This window comes from Chelon labrosus (genome assembly GCF_963514085.1).
Source record: "Chelon labrosus genome assembly, chromosome: 5".
NCBI classification, from domain to species: Eukaryota; Metazoa; Chordata; class Actinopteri; order Mugiliformes; family Mugilidae; genus Chelon; species Chelon labrosus.
In genome coordinates, this window is record NC_140341.1 from 1,824,509 (window position 1) to 1,842,113 (window position 17,605).

The 17,605-nt window shown below is 41.2% G+C and overlaps 1 protein-coding gene across 1 annotated transcript; it reads right to left on the reverse strand.

The window, feature by feature from the left end:
• Positions 1–11,434: 11,434 nt before the first annotated feature.
• On the reverse strand, positions 11,435–15,499 carry LOC311488308 (NLR family CARD domain-containing protein 3-like). The gene is made up of 2 exons (XM_084544938.1): positions 14,444–15,499; positions 11,435–13,406 (listed from the first exon to the last, which is right to left on the reverse strand). Exons 1-2 carry the CDS (start codon positions 14,736–14,738, stop codon positions 11,608–11,610), a joined length of 2,094 nt encoding a protein of 697 aa, XP_084401064.1. The 5' UTR covers positions 14,739–15,499; the 3' UTR covers positions 11,435–11,607.
• Between the last annotated feature and the right edge of the window lie 2,106 nt (positions 15,500–17,605).

The following is a 17,605-nucleotide window of genomic DNA, read 5'->3' on the forward strand; positions in this document are numbered from 1 at the left end:
GAGCCAGCCTTCGGTGAGAGCACTGGGTCCAGGTGCATGGCTTTGACCTCTTGCGTTTGAATGAGTTGATGCACGCCAACCCGAAAATGGACATGTGCACTGGGCTGCACAGCTCTGTAACTTAAGTCTCATACCACAAACTATGCTACACACTCAGAGAAACCAAGTTCATATAACTTAAAGAAATTAGTATGCGAGTAACAGTGCAGAAAACTCGGTGAGAGAAAGAAAACTTAAAAAACTAGTACGAATTAAGTTAAATGCACTATTTCATCATAAGTCAGGACATTGTTTGCATTTACAGTGTACATGATGTGTTTATGAGCACCACTCTCAGCTTGAACTAAATGGCTTTTAATAAAGATGTTGTCACTTTATCTTCACATTCAGATCATGTCAATAAAATGTTCTTTTCCAGACTAAATAAAAACCAAGAAGCTCCTGCATGTTTGACTGGATCTGGATGTTTGTGTGGGACAGGTGACAGTGGGTTCAGGTCAACAAGCTTTCATCTCAGCCTCTGACCCTCAGCACAGGAGCCCTCCAGGACCGAGTCCTGTCACCCTGACACCAACACTTTCACATCCCATCCCAGTTCACTCACCATCCTTAAATCCACTCATGACACCATCATAGATCTCATATCCAGTACCAAGCAGCACAGTCAGTGGGAGCAGGTAGCCCAAGCAGTCACTTAGTGCCCCCACAACAACCTCCTGCTCAGGACGTCCAGAAGCCATCAGACACAGAGCCCCAGCCAACACTACAACCCCCGTCCATATCTCAGGTCAACCATCACACATTCATTTCTACGTCTTCACACACTTAACACCATCATTTAACAACACTTGTAGCTGGAGAGAAAGTATTTCCAGAATCCTTAAAGACTCTCCTGAACATCTGGATGAAAAATGATGATTAGTCTGTTGATGAACCATAAAAAAGAACAATTTTAAACATTTCTATTCTCTTCATGTTCCAAAGATGTCAGATAGGAACCACATTACAGGTTATAATCTGTTTAACATGAAACTGAATTTAAAGATGGATTAGCAGTGATTGTTCCAATGTTTTATTTCTTCTTTACTGAATGAAGAAGGATTTTCTTGAGTTTTAAATCAAAGAGTGAGGACATATGTCTTCAACTTAGATCTGGAAAAACATTCAAAGTTCACCAGCAGATTTTAATGGTAAAATGGTCAAAATTAAACCAATATTTACCCTTTAAATTAAAATGAAATTGCAGGCCTGAGTTTACGACGCTTGAGTGCGAGGAAATCCACAGTTTTTAATCCACAGAACAGTAAAGGAAAGTGTTCCCTCCAGTGCAGCTCAACTCCGGAGAACAACAGTTGATCCAGTCCGAGTCTGTGATGAAAGGGCGAGGCTGAAGGTAATGGCCCAATATGGAAGCAGACAGGTGAAAGAAAGATGGAGTCTCCACAGGCAACCCGCGACGACGTCCGACCGACAACTTGTCCCGGTACCGGCAGTGTTCCAGATAAATCCTCACGGTCCCGTGTAGAAACAGCAAGGCTCAGTCACAGAGTTAGCTGCTTTAGCTACGCAGCGGCTAATGCTCCATTCACTTAGCTAGCGAATGCTAATGACGCTCAGAAGCTAGCGAAACGAAATATTTAATAATGCACTTCTGTGTCTTTTTTTTTTTTTTTAAAAAAAACATTTGAAATAGTCTAACTATTTTAACCTTCATTTAACCAATTTTTCACCAAAAAAAAAAACATTTATTCTCTATTTATTTCTCATTACTGTTTTTATGGGCAGGGATTTCAGCAGGGTTACACAGCCATCTCCTCACATGCGTCCACTTCACTTCCATGTGCTGAACAAACTGATTTATTTCTTTATATAATAAATTTAAATAATCATAATAGTAATAAATATAATCAATTGCATCATGTTTTGGATCTTTAAAAGAAATCTTCATATCTGAGCTTGACAGATTTGAATTATGTTTACACTTTGTTCAAACATTTCCAGCTCTGATATGTCCGACAGTCCCCTGAACGCGTCTCTTTGGTGTGTGTCTTTGAACACAACACTCAGTGTGTGTGTGGGTGGGTGGGTGGGTGTGTGTGTGTCTGTCTGCTGGTTGCTGCTGTTTGGAGACATCTGGTGGTGATGGAGAGAACTGCAGTCTGGTTTCTCACCTGAACCACTTTAATGCAGGTGTGTTTGAGCACAGCTTCACACTGACTTCAACAAACTCAACTATTTAGAACAATCCAGTTCCTGCTATATTAGGAGAGTGGAACTGATCATCTTGTTCAAACTGAACTGACTTTATTTGTGGAAAGAGGAGATGAAGAGATTCCCAGAGTGGATGATAAACAGCACCGTCTGGTGGCCTCTAGAGGAACTGCAGCCGACCTCATCAACATCTCTCTATCATAGATCCACAAGTTCAGGAGTTATTATTTAATGGATACTTCAGGGACCTCTAAATATTTCCAGCAAATACACACATCCTGGCCAACTGTCTGCTTGGAGAGCTTGAAATATCAGCAGCTGTTTGATGTTACCAGTCTGTGGTTAGTTCACTGTCAGTGATAAGAGCAGGAGAGTCCAGTGTCAGAGGCCAGTTCAATATCTATAATATGTGCAGAAGTTCCACCATCAATAGTTAGTTCACTGTACGTAATAAAAGCAGGACAGTCTGGGATTAGTTTGAGTCTGTTTATGTCTGTAAATCATTAGGACAGTTCAGAGTCTGTGGTTTAAATTCAACTGAATTAACCATAGAGTCTGGAGTGTCCCACCGTTCTTACAGACCGTGAACTAACCACACACTGGACTGTCCTGCTGTCTCCACAGACAGTGAACTAATCTGAGGTCCTGTCCTCATCAACCTGTCCAGTGTTATAGTTCTCCATTCCTACCTGAATGTATAATTCTCCAACCTGCTTATGATTCCTCTTCTATTCATCCATTATAGCAGCTAACTCACCTGGAATAGAACGACTATTGTCACTGACAGTTTGATGCCCCTGTGCTCTTGTTGATCCCTATAACAGTAACTTTATCAGCTCTCTGTAAACACACTAAATGTTTCTACAATTAAATTTTTGAACACTAGCTCTATCAATCTTTTTATTGATGATCAATCTCTCATGTGACATCATCAGCTGTATCTTGTACTCTTGTGTGTTTCATGTTTAGATGTTACATGTCTGCTTTAATCAGATGTTTGTATGAATTCCTGATAAAAAAGAGTTCGTCTTTCCACCGTTGCCTTCGTGCTGCTCTGGAGGTTTCATGCTCAGGGTTCTCTACAAAGTCTTGAGACAATTAGGGATTGATTTTTCCACCCCCACCCGGAATGAGAGCAGCCTTTTAAAGGAACAAAGGTAGACATGAAAACAACCAAACCTAAAAACTACAAATGTAAAAAAAAAAATTACTTTAAACCCTTTTAAAATACATTAACTTCAAAACAAGTATTTTAATCTTAAATTAATATTAGGCTTAAAGGAACAGTATGTAAGAAATGTATTTCAATTAATCATAAAATGGCCCTGATATGTCACTAGACATGAAGAAATCATGTTCATTTCAAATACTTATATCACTGACAACAGTGGTCCGGCCAGGATATAGTCATTTAAAAGTGAGAGTTGCAGCCCTCAACTGATGTTGATGTTGTCATGTTGTGTTTTGGCCTGAGGCGCCACCCTCCACCTATCTACTAATCACGAAGTCAGTAGAGTTTCGTCATCCGGGTTGCCAGCTCTGCTCTAGTTACCACAGCTGCAGCTACGAACGTGTCGGATGAAACATGTATAACGTTACTAAACCTAAAAGACCTCGTTATGAATCCGAAATACGTCGTGACAAAGTCCGAAATAAAACAAGGATTTGTAGGAGATGCCTTTGAAAGATGGAGACAGCTGAAAACGGAGAAGAATTTGAAGACAGACGCCAACGTTGCTAATTTTCTCCTGGCTAACTTACTTGTACATAATGTAAATGGACATTTAAAATATTCACGACAGTCGAACAAAGTTATGCATGTTGGTGCAAAGTAACGTTACGTTACGCGATTTTCATCGAATTGAAAAGGTAAGGAATTGTTTGGGAAATAAAAACGCTGAGTCGTCATTGCTAACATTAGCAATGCATTATGAGCCCGTTTCTCTGTCATTATGCTGAAACGCAGAGGAAAACAACATTAGCACATCGATTATGGAAATGTGAAACGTAATTGAGACGTATTGAGTAGCCTAACGTTACCTCGGTAGCCTGGCAACCTCGAGTCAGGGGGGAGGTTGGAGGGGATACACCGTTCTACACTATTTTGAAAGTGATTGCAGTACCAGTTTTGGCCAGTTTTGGCCACAATCCTACATACTGTTCCTTTAACAAAAAGAAAATACAAAAGAAAGCAATCGCATTCTCTCCCCTTCTAAATACTCAATGGTCTAGTCTGGATTAGAGGCACCTGGTGACTGTGGCGTTCAAGTTCACGCTTCTTGAACACCACCTCGACAGGAACACCTCCAAAAGAGAAAATGGTTAAAATCAAAACACCAATGAAACAAACCCTGTGGAAAATATATTAACCCAAGTCAATGTATTAAACTAAACGGCTCCATATTTAGTTAACGGATATTAACTGAATAAAAATACTAAATAAAAGTAAATATTCAAATAAAGAAAGAAAGGCTGACCTGACAGGTGAGGGAGTGAGTGCAGCTCCCTCACAGAGACACTTGTTAATTGTTATCGATATAAATGTACAAGAACACACACATAAAAACCTCAGCCTTCACTTCACAAGGATGAGATCCAGAGTTAGCTCAGATGTTCTTATGATTCTATTCCAGCATCCAGCATATACACACATCCACTGGAACTGAACAGAAGCTCCAACAGTGTCAGGAAATATCAGAGAAAAGTCCAAAAAGTTTGAGATTCCAATGTTGACTCAGTGAAGTCCATAAAGCAAAGAGCAGAAACACATCTATATGCTGAGTTAGTGAAACTGAACACTGGCTGCATCACTGTGAGTAGAATGTGTGTGTTTTAGCTCATGTTTCTGCTGAACATGTGGTTTATTCTGCAGCATTTATCTGCAGTCAGAGTCTCTCCACACACAAGCTGCTGCTGCTTCTGCTGCTGCTTTAACCTCTCTGGGTCATCAGGACACAGCTCATCCTCTCTCAGCTCACACACCGTCCTCTTCACAAAGATCATGATCACCATCTGTAGAGAGAAGAAGAAAGAAGAGAGGAGATAAATGAGTGTTCCCAGAGTCTCCATCAGCTGTCAGTCAGTGATGAAATAAATACTGATAAAAGCAGCATGGAGTGACTGGAACCCTCTACTCACATCAGCACCACAAGATCAAGAAGCTGCTTCACATCTGATTCATTTAGGTTGTTGTAACTCAGGTCCAGATCTTTCAGATGGGAGGGGTTGGACTTCAGAGCTGAGACCAGAGAATTACAGCTGATCTCTGACAAACTGCAGCTCTTTAAACTGAATAAAAAATAAAAGATGTAGATTAAATCATGAATAATTCAATCAGATGTGGTCAGGTTTTAAATGTGCAGCTCAACATTACTGTGTCCTAACAACCTTTAAGCTTCACTGACTTTAACAACTAACAGTGGACATTTTCTACAGTTTCTGCTACAAACACTCGTCTTGAACTAAAGGACATTTACAGATTTATGGAGGAAAGTTCTGGATGAACATGAATTAGATTCAGTTGGTGATTAAACATATCAGATCTACAACAGTAACAGACAGTGAACTGACCTCAGAATCTCAAGTCGACAGTCTGGACTCTCCAGAAAACCACACAGCTGCTTCACTCCTGAATCCTTCAGACTGTTTTCACTCAGGTCCAGATGTTTCAGATGGGAGGGGTTGGGCTTCAGAGCTGAGACCAGAGAATCACAGCTGATCTCTGACAAACTGCAGTTGATCAATCTGTATAAAGAACAAAAGATGTAGATTAAATCTAATCATACATATTTGACTGACTTTGTCCTTCTGTTATTGTGGATCTTCATCATGTCTTCTACAGACATCATCACTTAGTGACTAAATCCACTAACATGTAACACCAACTGGAGCATCCTTCACTGCTTCTCTGTGTATTTTAGAACAGATGTTAAAGTTTCAATGATGACTTTCAGTCTGGTATGATGTTGATCGCTGATTGGATCTCTGACATGTTAACCCTCCACCAGTAGAGCTCCGTTACTAATGTCTGCGTGGAGGCTAAAAACCAGAAGAGACTGAGCCTTTGTAGTCAGAGACCCTCAACTCTGGAAATGAGCTCAACCTTTTGTCAGGTTCAAATGAGCAGCAGAAGCAGAAGATTGTGCCACAGTTCAAACTTTACTGATCAGAGATCTCTTCATACACTCCATGTTTAACCTCTGAGAGATAAAATACTTGATAATTCTGAAACAAAGTGCGATTTGTTCAGGAACACAAACTCTGGTCTGGCTTTAAATCACAAACACTATGACTGGTCTCACCTGCCTTCTTTCTGCAGTCATTCCAACTGAGTCCTGTATCTTCTCCAGCTTCTGTTTGAAATCCTCACACTGAGCCTGAATCCTGCTTTGTTGGGATGTTTGGGCCTGTGTTAGGCTGCTGTTTAGGACTCTGCTTTAACACACATAGCAGCTGTGTGGCTTGTCTCTGTAGCAGCCATGTCAGCTTCTGATCCCATCAATATCATCACAGTTCCTAACTTTACTTTCATCAAGTTTTCCATTCACGTCTTTCTCTTCTTTCTCTGACCTGTCTCTCTCTCAGACTCTCCACAGCCTGTTTTTATCTGCTATCATCAGATCTTCAACAGCCTCATTCACATCCTCACACACTCTACAGCCTCATCAGTACCGACTTCATCTTCACTGACTGATGGAGCACAACATGAACCTGTGGAGGCTCACATCATCTCCCCGTCATGACTCCACTTCTGTCACCTTTAAATGAACCCTGCTCAAGTCTTTCACTTCTTAAGATTTGTGCTCATGGAAATACTGAACATTTATCAACTAAAGAACATTTGACACATCAGTCAATGATTTGAATTGAATAAATAAAGAAAACCTGCAACAGCTCCAGTCAGTGAACTGACCTCAGAGTCTCCAGTCTACAGTTTGGACTCTCCAGTCCAGCAGACAGATGCTTCACTCCTGAATCCTTCAGGTCATTGTAACTCAGGTGCAGATGTTTCAGATAGGAAGGGTTGGACTTCAGAGCTGAGGCCACAACTTCACAGTGAGTCTCTGACAGTCCACATACAGTAAGTCTGTGATTAGAAAACGAATAAAATTTGTTGTTAAATCAGATCATTTACATTCTAGATCCAGACTGAATGAGAATGAAACAGAGTGAGGTGATCATCTGATGAACATCTGTGGTTCAGCTCATCTCATCTTACTGTGTGTGACATGACACAATGACTCTCTTCAGTCTCTCTCACAGCTGCAGACTTTTAATGACAATCTCTGTTCTGCTTTCATCTTGCAGATGAAGGAGGGAAAATGGAGTTACATTTAGGCTTCCATACTGTCCACAGTCTGTCAGTGTGATTTGATCCACACAGTCAGAATGAAGACATCTGGTTGATGAAAACATTTCTTCACTTTGACTCCAGAACATTTAGAATGAGTTGAACTCAGTGAACAGTTCCAGTTGGAGAGATGATCTCTCTTTGCTACCTACTACTGTCAGCTACGACTGTTCACGTCCATACGCAGGAAAAATCTGATGACTGCTGCCAAACGCTGCAGAAATGAAACTAAGCACTTGATGAGAAGGATTCCACTTTTTATACAAACACAGTGTGTTAACTGAACCCAGGATATCTGATTGATGCTTGAGTGAATATGAAGTTGCTCTTTAAGAGGTGAAACAACTGAATGCTAATATTTGTGTTATTGTATGATGAGCTTACAGCCTGAAGGAGATCTAAAAGAAAATGATGACAGATTACAAACAGAACTAAACGGGTTCATCCTACATAGAATGTCATGTAGAAAACATCTTGGGACAAATAATGTAAAAATATACCTCTAATAAAGTGACACTTGTAATTTGAGTGTGGTCTTTCTGTTCCATGTAATTTCAATAAAAGTACTGAGGCATCCCCAAACATCCTCCATGGTCACAATGACTTCAGTAATCTTTAGAAAATGATACAGATCCGTCCGCATGGGAGAGACCTGATGGGCGTGAATGATTGTTAATCCGACCGTGGATGAGCCACTGTTATTCTAGCTGGATAACCGCAAGTTAATTAAAAGGGTTTTACTGAAGCTGGTCACTTTTCATTAACAGATGCACTATCAGTAGCCCACATCATTCATGCTGGATGTTAATGTTTTATACATGCAGGCATTTTGTTAATCTCATTTGATGTATAGGGATACTTCCATGGGGCGGCGCAGTGGAGAGGTGGTTAGCACTGATGCCTCACAGCGAGAAGGTCCCTGGTTCTAATCCAGGCTGACTGGTTCCTTTGTGTGTGGAGTTTGTATGTTCTCCCTGTGTCTGTGTGGGTTCTCTCCAGGTACTCCAGCTTCCTCCCACCATCCAAAGACATGCTGGTTAAGTTCATTGGTGATTCTAAATTGGCCATAGGTGTGAGTGTGAGTGTGAATGATTGTCTGTCTCTCTGTGTTAGCCCTGTGATAGACTGGCGAGCTGTCCAGGGTGGATGACAGCTAGGATAGGCTCCGGCAGACCCCACGACCCTTCATAGGAATAAGCGGTTACAGAAGATAAATAAATTAATGAATACTTCCATGGCCACTTTAAGATGTCTTGGTGCCCTGCTGTGGCTCATATTTACTTTGTTTGTTTTTTTCTCTGTCTCTGCATGTGTTTATATCTTTAACCAGTTCTACCTCATAATGGATGTTATTGTTATACATGTAGGATGTTCTGACGATTCAAAATATTTTATGGAGCCATAGGTGTGTAAGTCATATGCAGTCACCTATTTTCCTCCGCTCACTTTTCAAATGAACAAAAGAAAGTATTTGCACGCAGGGCCTGGAATACAGTACTCGATTTTCCATTTACTGACGTTTCTCTCAGACTAAAGGGGTCAATTATTGTTACTACAAGGGAGGAGACCGCTGTTAGCTGTTCGCTGTGAGCCTTGTCTTGGGTGTAGCCCTCAGGGTGGTCACATGTTGTCATTACTGTTTTTCCTTCTTTTTTTGTTACCCTTCCTCCCCTATTCCATTCAAAATTTACAGAAAAGGTTAAAGCGGCCATCATCATTCATAAAAGGATCCTGTTTGAACCAACAAATGTGATTCACTGATGGCCGCTATGTCACAGTTTCGAGTACGCTTCAGAATATACCAGTGGTCTTAGTTTCGGTTTATGCGGTGACCTGGGATGACAACCTGGGACGAAGGCTCTTTGCAAAAATTGCAAATTGCTGTCAGTCACCGCATTATCATGGGTGGGGACTTCAATCTGGTGCAGGATGTGACTCTTGACAGATCTTCCCCTACACAAATCTCACTATCCAAATCAGCGAACATAGTAAAAATGTATGTATCGCAGTTGGGAATTACTGACCCCTGGAGGCTTAAAAATCCCAATGGTAGAGCTTACTCATTTTGTCCCATGTACTACACCACTTATTCTCTTCGGAGAGATTTTTTACTTGATAACAATCTCCTAGACTGTGTGTATGCATGTGATTATCAAACAATAACTATCTCTGATCATGCTCCTACCACAGTTGACATTAACTTTCCAAGTTATACGATCCCTCGTCCACTATGGAGGTTCAATTCGCACCTGCTGTCGGATAATGACTTTACAGATTTTGTTGCGACGCAGATCTGTTCTTACATAGAGCTGAACGAAACCCCTGATGTCAGCAGTAGCATTCTGTGGGAAGCGCTTAAAGTTACCATTCGGGGACACGTGATATCTTATATTTCCCAAATGAGAAGGGCTGAACAGGCTAGGCTCAAGGAAATTGCAGAGGAACTTCTGAAACTTGATGGAACTTACTCAACCTCTCAATCCTCCATCCTCTATAAGAAACTACTACATTTGGAACATGACCTGTTAATGACACATGTAGTGGAAAGACAGTTGCGACAATCGAAACAAAGCTATTTTGAGCAGGGTGATAAGGCCGGGAGACTCTTGGCACAGCAGACCCGTGCAACTGCTGCTTCTAGATTGATCCCTCAAATTAAGCTTCCTGATGGTAGACACACTTCTGATCGACAAGTTATCAATAAGGCTTTTTCTGATTTCTATACCACACTGTATACTAATGGATGTTCCCCAACTACCGCAGCATCCCCTAATCCTCTAGACCGGTTGACGTACCCTCAGATTGACGTAAATATCACCAGAGAACTGGGTAGACCCATCTCTTTGTTGGAGGTGCAGGAAGCAATCAACTCTATGCAAAACAGGAAATCGCCTGGTCCTGATGGTCGAGTTCTTCAAGGCATACTCGATGTTATTAGCCCCATCCTTGTGAGAATGTTCAATGACTCCTTTACTGAAGACAGACTACCAGTGACCATGTATGAGGTATCTATTTCACTGCTTCTGAAGAAAGACAGGGATCCTACCTCCTGTGGTAACTACAGAAACAGTTTTGCTTTTAAACGTAGATGATAAAATTCTGTCTAAGATTCGCGCCCTCCACCTTCAAAGTGTGATGCCATCAATAATCTCACAGGACCAGACAGGATTTACATTAGGGAGACAGCCATTCTTAAACACCAGAAGACTGTTGAACTTTTCAACTCTTCTTTTCTTCACCTGCGTCCAACACTCCTGTAATTATAGTGGCGCTTCATGTGGAGAAAGCCATCGACCGGGTGGAGTGGAGCTTTTTATTTTTTTATTTTAGAGAAATTTGGATTTGATTCTAAATTTATTTCTTGGGTTAAACTTCTGCATGCAACCCCATCTGCATCTGTAAATACTAATGGCGTTCATTCAGCATACTTCCCTCTCAAACCTGGGACCCGACAGTGTTGTCCACTCACACCTTTGTTGTTCAATATAGGCATCGAGCCACTAGCCATCTGGCTGAGAAACCAGAATGAGTTTGAAGGCATTACCCGCCACGGTCTAATCCACAAACTCTCCTTTCTTTATTTATTTCAAACCCTACATCCTCCTTCCCCTCAGTTTTGTCAATTCTGGATCAGTGGGGGCACCTATCAGAAAATTATATAGATATGGTTTTAAACCACTAAACTTACTGAATAAAACAAACCATAAAATGTTGTGTGTGTCAAAAACCTCCAGCACAACCTCCTTCATTAGTTTTATCAGGGTTACATGAAGCCTCCATCACACAAAGGAAGATAAATAAATGGTTAAAAAGAATAAAGAATAAAACAATTATTACAAATACATAATAGAACAAAAATCACAACCAACTAAAATAATCTACATTTTTATACTCACAGCATTTTAAACAGCTTCAGAAATCAACTCAACTGATGTATAATGTTTGAGGTAAAACAAAGAATAATAACAATAATGTAATCCTGTGTATATCTGAAGAACTAAACTACTAATCTCCACTGATTGATTTGTTAATGATCACATCAGGACTCACCGAAACTTTCTGCAGTTCCTCACAGCTGGGATCAGTCTCCGTTGTCCCTCCTTTGTTGTGTTGTACTGATCCAGGTTCAACTCATCCAGAACCTCCTCTGACATCTGCAGCATGTAGGCCAGAGCTGAACAGTGGATCTCAGAGAGATACTTTGATCTGTTCTCTGACTTCAGGAACTCTTGGATCTTCTGATGAACTGAGAGGTCGTTCATCTCCATCAGACAGTGGAAGATGTTAATGCTTCTGTCAGGAGAGATTTTGTCAGTGTTCATCTTCTTCAGGTTGTTGATGGCTCTCTGGATGATTTCTGGACTGTTCTCTGTCTGACCCAGCAGGCCTCCTAAGACAATCTGGTTTGACTCTAGAGAGAGGCCATGAAGGAAGCGAACAAACAGGTCCAGGTGACCATTTTTACTGAGCAGGGATATCTTCAGGCCTCCACACAGGAAGTCATCCAGAGAGTTAGTGGTGTACCGCCAGTCTGTCCCCAGTAAGTCCTCCAGCACCTCTGTCTTCTTGTTGGTGTAACAGTGGAACATGTAGACGGCAGCCAGGAACTCCTGAACACTCAGATGAACAAAGCAGTAGACTGATTTCTGGAAGATCACACTCTCTCTTTTGAAGATCTCTGTACAAACTCCTGAGTACACTGAGGCCTCTGTCACATCAAGACCACAGAGCTCCAGGTCCTCTCGGTAGAACATGATGTTTCCTTTCTCCAGATGTTCAAACGCCAGCCTCCCCAGCTTCAGAAGAACTTCCCTGTCAGCCTCCATCAGCTCCTGTGGACTCATCTCATGTCCCTCATGGTACTTGTTCTTCTTCCTCTTTGTCTGAACCATCACAAAGTGTGAGTACATGTCAGTCAGGGTCTTGGGGAGCTCCCCTCTCTGTTCTGTAGTCAACATGTGCTCCAGAACTGTAGCAGTGATCCAGCAGAAGACTGGGACTCCACACAGGATGTGGAGGCTCCTGGATGTCTTGATGTGGGAGATCATTCTGCTGGACAGCTCTTCATCACTGAACCTCTTCCTGAAGTACTCCTCCTTCTGGGCGTCAGTGAAGCCTCGTACTTCTGTTACCCTGTCAACACATGTAGGAGGGATCTGATTGGCTGCTGCAGGTCGGGACGTGATCCAGACCAAAGCCGAGGGAAGCAGTTTCCCCTTGATGAGGTTTGTCAGCAGCACGTTGACTGATGCCTTCTGTGTGACATCAGACACAACCTCACTGTTGTTGAAGTCCAATGAAAGTCTGCTTTCATCCAGGCCGTCAAAGATGAACAAAAGTTTACAGACAGCCAGCTCCTCTGCTGTGACCTTCTGTAATGTTGGATGGAAAACATGGAGCAGCCTGAGAAGACTGTACTGCTCATCTTTGATCAAGTTCAGCTCCCTGAACGAAAGCACAATCACCACACTGACATCTTGGTTTTCCAAACCCTCGGCCCAGTCCAGAGTGAACTTCTGCACTGAGAAGGTTTTTCCAACACCAGCGATGCCGTAGGTCAGAACCACTCTGATGCGTCTCTGTTGGTCAGGTAAGGCTTTAAAGATGTCGTGGCACTTGATTGGAGTGTCATGGAGGGCCTTCATCTTGGAAGCTGTCTCAAGCTGCTTCACCTCATGTTGGGTATTAACCTCTTCACTCTGTCCCTCTGTGATGTAGAGCTCAGTGTAGATCCTGTTGAGGAGGGTTCCACTTCCTGTTACATCACTTCCTTCAGTCACACGTTCACATCTCCACCTCAGACTGATCTTATGTTCATCTAAAACCTCCTGCAGACCAACATCTGCTGGAAAGAAGAACAAACGTGAGACAGAAAGAAAACACTCAGCCCTGTTTGAAGTCACAAAGAACAGAAAACTGACTTTTAAATGTGTTGTAAAGAGTTTTTTCTTCTCATAATGAAACATTTTTGGAGGAAACATTAGAAATGCTCTTTATTCTTGTGGTAGTGTTTGATTGACAGCAGAGGCAGCAGGTTGAGCTTCAGCAGCTTGTCTGCAGCTCTTCATCTAACAGCTCACTGTTGTTGTTCCTTCCTTGTTGTAATATTTAAGACTGAGTTACCAATAAAATGATGCACAATATGTTCATCTTTCGGTTTTAATAGCACCACCAGCCAAACACTGATAATCAGATGACAAATACACTGCATTTCCTCTGGCTCTTTCACAATAAAAGCCTCCCACTGGCTGGTCTCAGCAGGAATTTCATTTGCTTCAGCAGTAATTAACAAAGCTAAGTTATGAGGAAAGAAATCAGTGAAGAGTAAAATAAAGCTGATATGTGAAGTGCAGGAAAACAAAAGAGAATAAATTAAACTCGAGGAATCTAAACTAATTCAATATTCTATCAATATATGTGAAGTTTTGAAGCTGTTCAAAGTGCTGCTACTCATCAGCTGCTTCACTATCTACTGCTACAAACTGATGTTAGCAGAGCAGTTTTCCTCAGTGGATGTTTGTTTGGTTCTTGTTCAACAAGTGGATCCGCAGGACAAGATGTGTGTAGGTTAGAGAAGAAGGAGACGTTAGCAGGAAAGCTAATGTGGGCTGTTGTTCAGAGTCTGTGTCTCTTGTTGTGTCTCAGGCTGCTGTCTGGCTGTTAGTCAGTGTGACTGTCTGTAATACACAGCATTCACTCCTCTCTGTCCTGCTGTTATTACTCTGGAGCAGAAACAATGCAGTGACATTTCACTGGGAGTTCATTTACAATGATGTTTAGAATGATCTTAAATCCCCATGCTGTAGAACACAACAATGTGTCTGGATTAAATCAACAGGTTTCCAGAAAAGAGTCCATCAGCAGACAGATGTACAGTCTTACTTGTTCTGGATCTTTTTCCACACTGGGGACAGGAGGAGTCTCCTGATGAAGCAGACTGGTCCCAGTATGAGGTGATGCACTGTCTGCAGAACCAGTGTCCACAGCTGCTAGAGACCGGATCCTTCAGGACGTCCTGACACAAAGCAGAGCAGGAGGGCTGCTCCTCCACAGAAACAGGACTCCTCTTCCTCTCTCTGTCAACACATTTCTTCATCACTAAAATAATTTGCAGATTGAAAATCTTCACAGACTTCAACATGAGGACAAATATATCTGAATATTGATGAGTGGACATTCTGAAATGGAGGTTCTCAGGTGTTTTACTACAGAAATACCATCAGTACTTCCTGGTTCTAAAACCCAGACTAGGATCTTACCTACCTGCACTAAAACATCTGCATCATGACTAGAAATCTTTCAGCAGAACATTTCTGCTTCATCCTAAAATCATCATCTTCCATCAGGTCAGTTTACAGTAGAAACAGTCTCTTACTTTGTGTCTGAGGGTCCAGGTTCTTCACTGAAGTCTAGAGGTTCACGTTTGGAGTCATCACTCTTCATGGACAGACAGCTGGGTACTGTAGACCCTGCTCTCTGTCTGTTGTACTGACCTCTGCAAAATCAAATATGTTTTATTCTCATCAATCACTGATAAACTCTGAGGTAAAAGTCATTTCAGTAGCAGTAAACACACAAACTACAGCTGCTGCAGATAATCAGATGGTTTCATGTCTGTAACAGTCCTGTGAGATTAGATTACAGCTTTTCTAGGTGACTGACAGCTGTCAGAGAAGCTGAGAGGGAAGACAGGACTCATTATTTATGTTTGAGTCACAAAAACCAATTCAAATATATCAGCAAATATATTTTAGTAAAAATGAATCAACCATCAGGGACAGACAATCTACTGGAACTGACAGAAGTGATTTAAAATGAGTCATAAATGAGTTAGTAGCAGTTCTCTTACTTTGTGTCTGGGGGTCCAGGTTCTTCTCTGAAGTTTAGAGGTTCAGGTTTGGACCTGTTACTGTTCACAGACTGACATCTGGATACTGTAGACTCTGCTCCGTCCTCCTCTTCCTCCATCTTCTGGACTTCAGTCAGTCTGAGAGGTAAACCAGTAACACTCAGTGAGTTTACATCAACTTCAGTTACAGTCAGTCTTCTGGTTTCAACCAGAAACCTGGTTAGGAATACAAGGAGGACTCAGAGAAACCTGATTTCACTTGCTGACTTTTAAAACCTTTTATAAACCATCCTGATGAAATGTAAGACCTCACATTTAAGAAATGTCTAAAAGCACGAAGATAATTCAAATCAATCTAAATGAAATCTGAGTCTAATGTATTCCTTTGATGGAAGGTATTTACCTGTGACCTCTGACCTAATGCATCTAAATATAACAACAATGGAAGTGGATGATGGGCCTAGAACAGACACAGGGTTTCCCATACAATGTTAATACTATGGTGGCCCGTCAGGGTCTAATTTACTCCACCATGGTCTCATAACCAACTGAATTTAACCTGACGGAGAAAACGGCTCAGAAACATTCACGTAGCATGTGAAGCTATTTGTGTTGTTCACTAATAAAAATGAAAGTTACCTCCACTTTTTAAAAGCTGATGTTTGTGCTCTTGATTTTTTAGACCATGGAGATTTACAATTATTTAAAGAGAGTTGGTGAAAACCTGGAGGAAACGACTCCAGACGTAACGTGCTGCACAGGCTGCTGCTGTTTGTCACTAAAGCCAATATCCACGTTATTACCATCATTTAAAGATGCAACACGTCTGATTTTATGTGCAGACATTTCATCTACTGTAGAAACAGTTTTAATAGTTGGGACAGCATCATCATTAGAGGCTTTTATTTAGACGATAGGAAACACTGTACCAGTCTGTTCTGATGAACAAACATGTGACAGAATGATAGCTGTTGTCATAAATATCTGGTTGTAAGTTATTACCATCATCTACACAAACACTAATGTCACGGATATGATAGCAGAATCACAAAAGAACAAACAACGCCAGGGCCTCATGAAATCTTGAAGGAAACACTGGACCAGTCTGTTCAGAGACTCTGACTGAGAACAGGAAGTGAAACACACACTACGCTCTTTAATAAAAGCAGCAAAACTCCAAGTGATCAATCACAAGTTTGTGTGAATGGTTGAATCAAAGTGTTGAATTCTGACTCTTCTTCCCTCTACAGTCCACATGAAGAAGAAGAAGAAGAAGAAGAATGTTAACACTCACTCTGCTTCAGCCTTCAGTTTTCCTCCCTCTGCTCTGTCGTCTCAAATGGAGTCTGAACAAACTGACTGAAAACTTTCAATTTCACTGCTACAGGAAATCAAGAAATCATGTGTGTGTGTTGCTCACAGCCTGATGTCTTCATCTCTGTTGGCTTGAACAGGACCAGTTTCTCTTTGGTTCATGTGTTGTCACTTTATCTTCACATTAAAATCATGTCAATCATTTTATTTTTTCAGATTAAATTCTAACAAGTTCAGTTTACTTAAAGAAATTTAGGAACCCGATTACCTTGGGAAAGTAAGTAAACAAGTAGTGAAGTAGTGTGAAATTATTATATTTAAGTGAGCTGTACTTGTTTGAAGTGGATTACACAAAGATACCTCAAGTGAAGTATATTACAAATTTCAAGTGATGTCCGCTTGTTCTGGTAGAATATATTAAGTTAATGTGACACAAAGTATTTGAGTTGTAACAACTTGATTTGAATTTAACTGTACTGAAATACATTAAAGGAACAGTATGTAAGAAATGTATTTCAATTAATCATAAAATGGCCCTGATATGTCACTAGACATGAAGAAATCATGTTCATTTCAAATACTTATATCACTGACAACAGTGGTCCGGCCAGGATATAGTCATTTAAAAGTGAGAGTTGCAGCCCTCAACTGATGTTATTGTTGTCATGTTGTGTTTTGGTCTGAGGCGCCACCCTTCACCTATCTACTAATCACGAAGTCAGTAGAGTTTCGTCATCCGGGTTGCCAGCTCTGCTCTAGTTACCGCAGCTGCAGCTACGAACGTGGCGGATAAAACATGTATAACGTTACTTAACCTAAACGACCTCGTTATGAATCCGAACTACGTCTTGACAAATTCCGAAATAAAACAAGGATTTGTA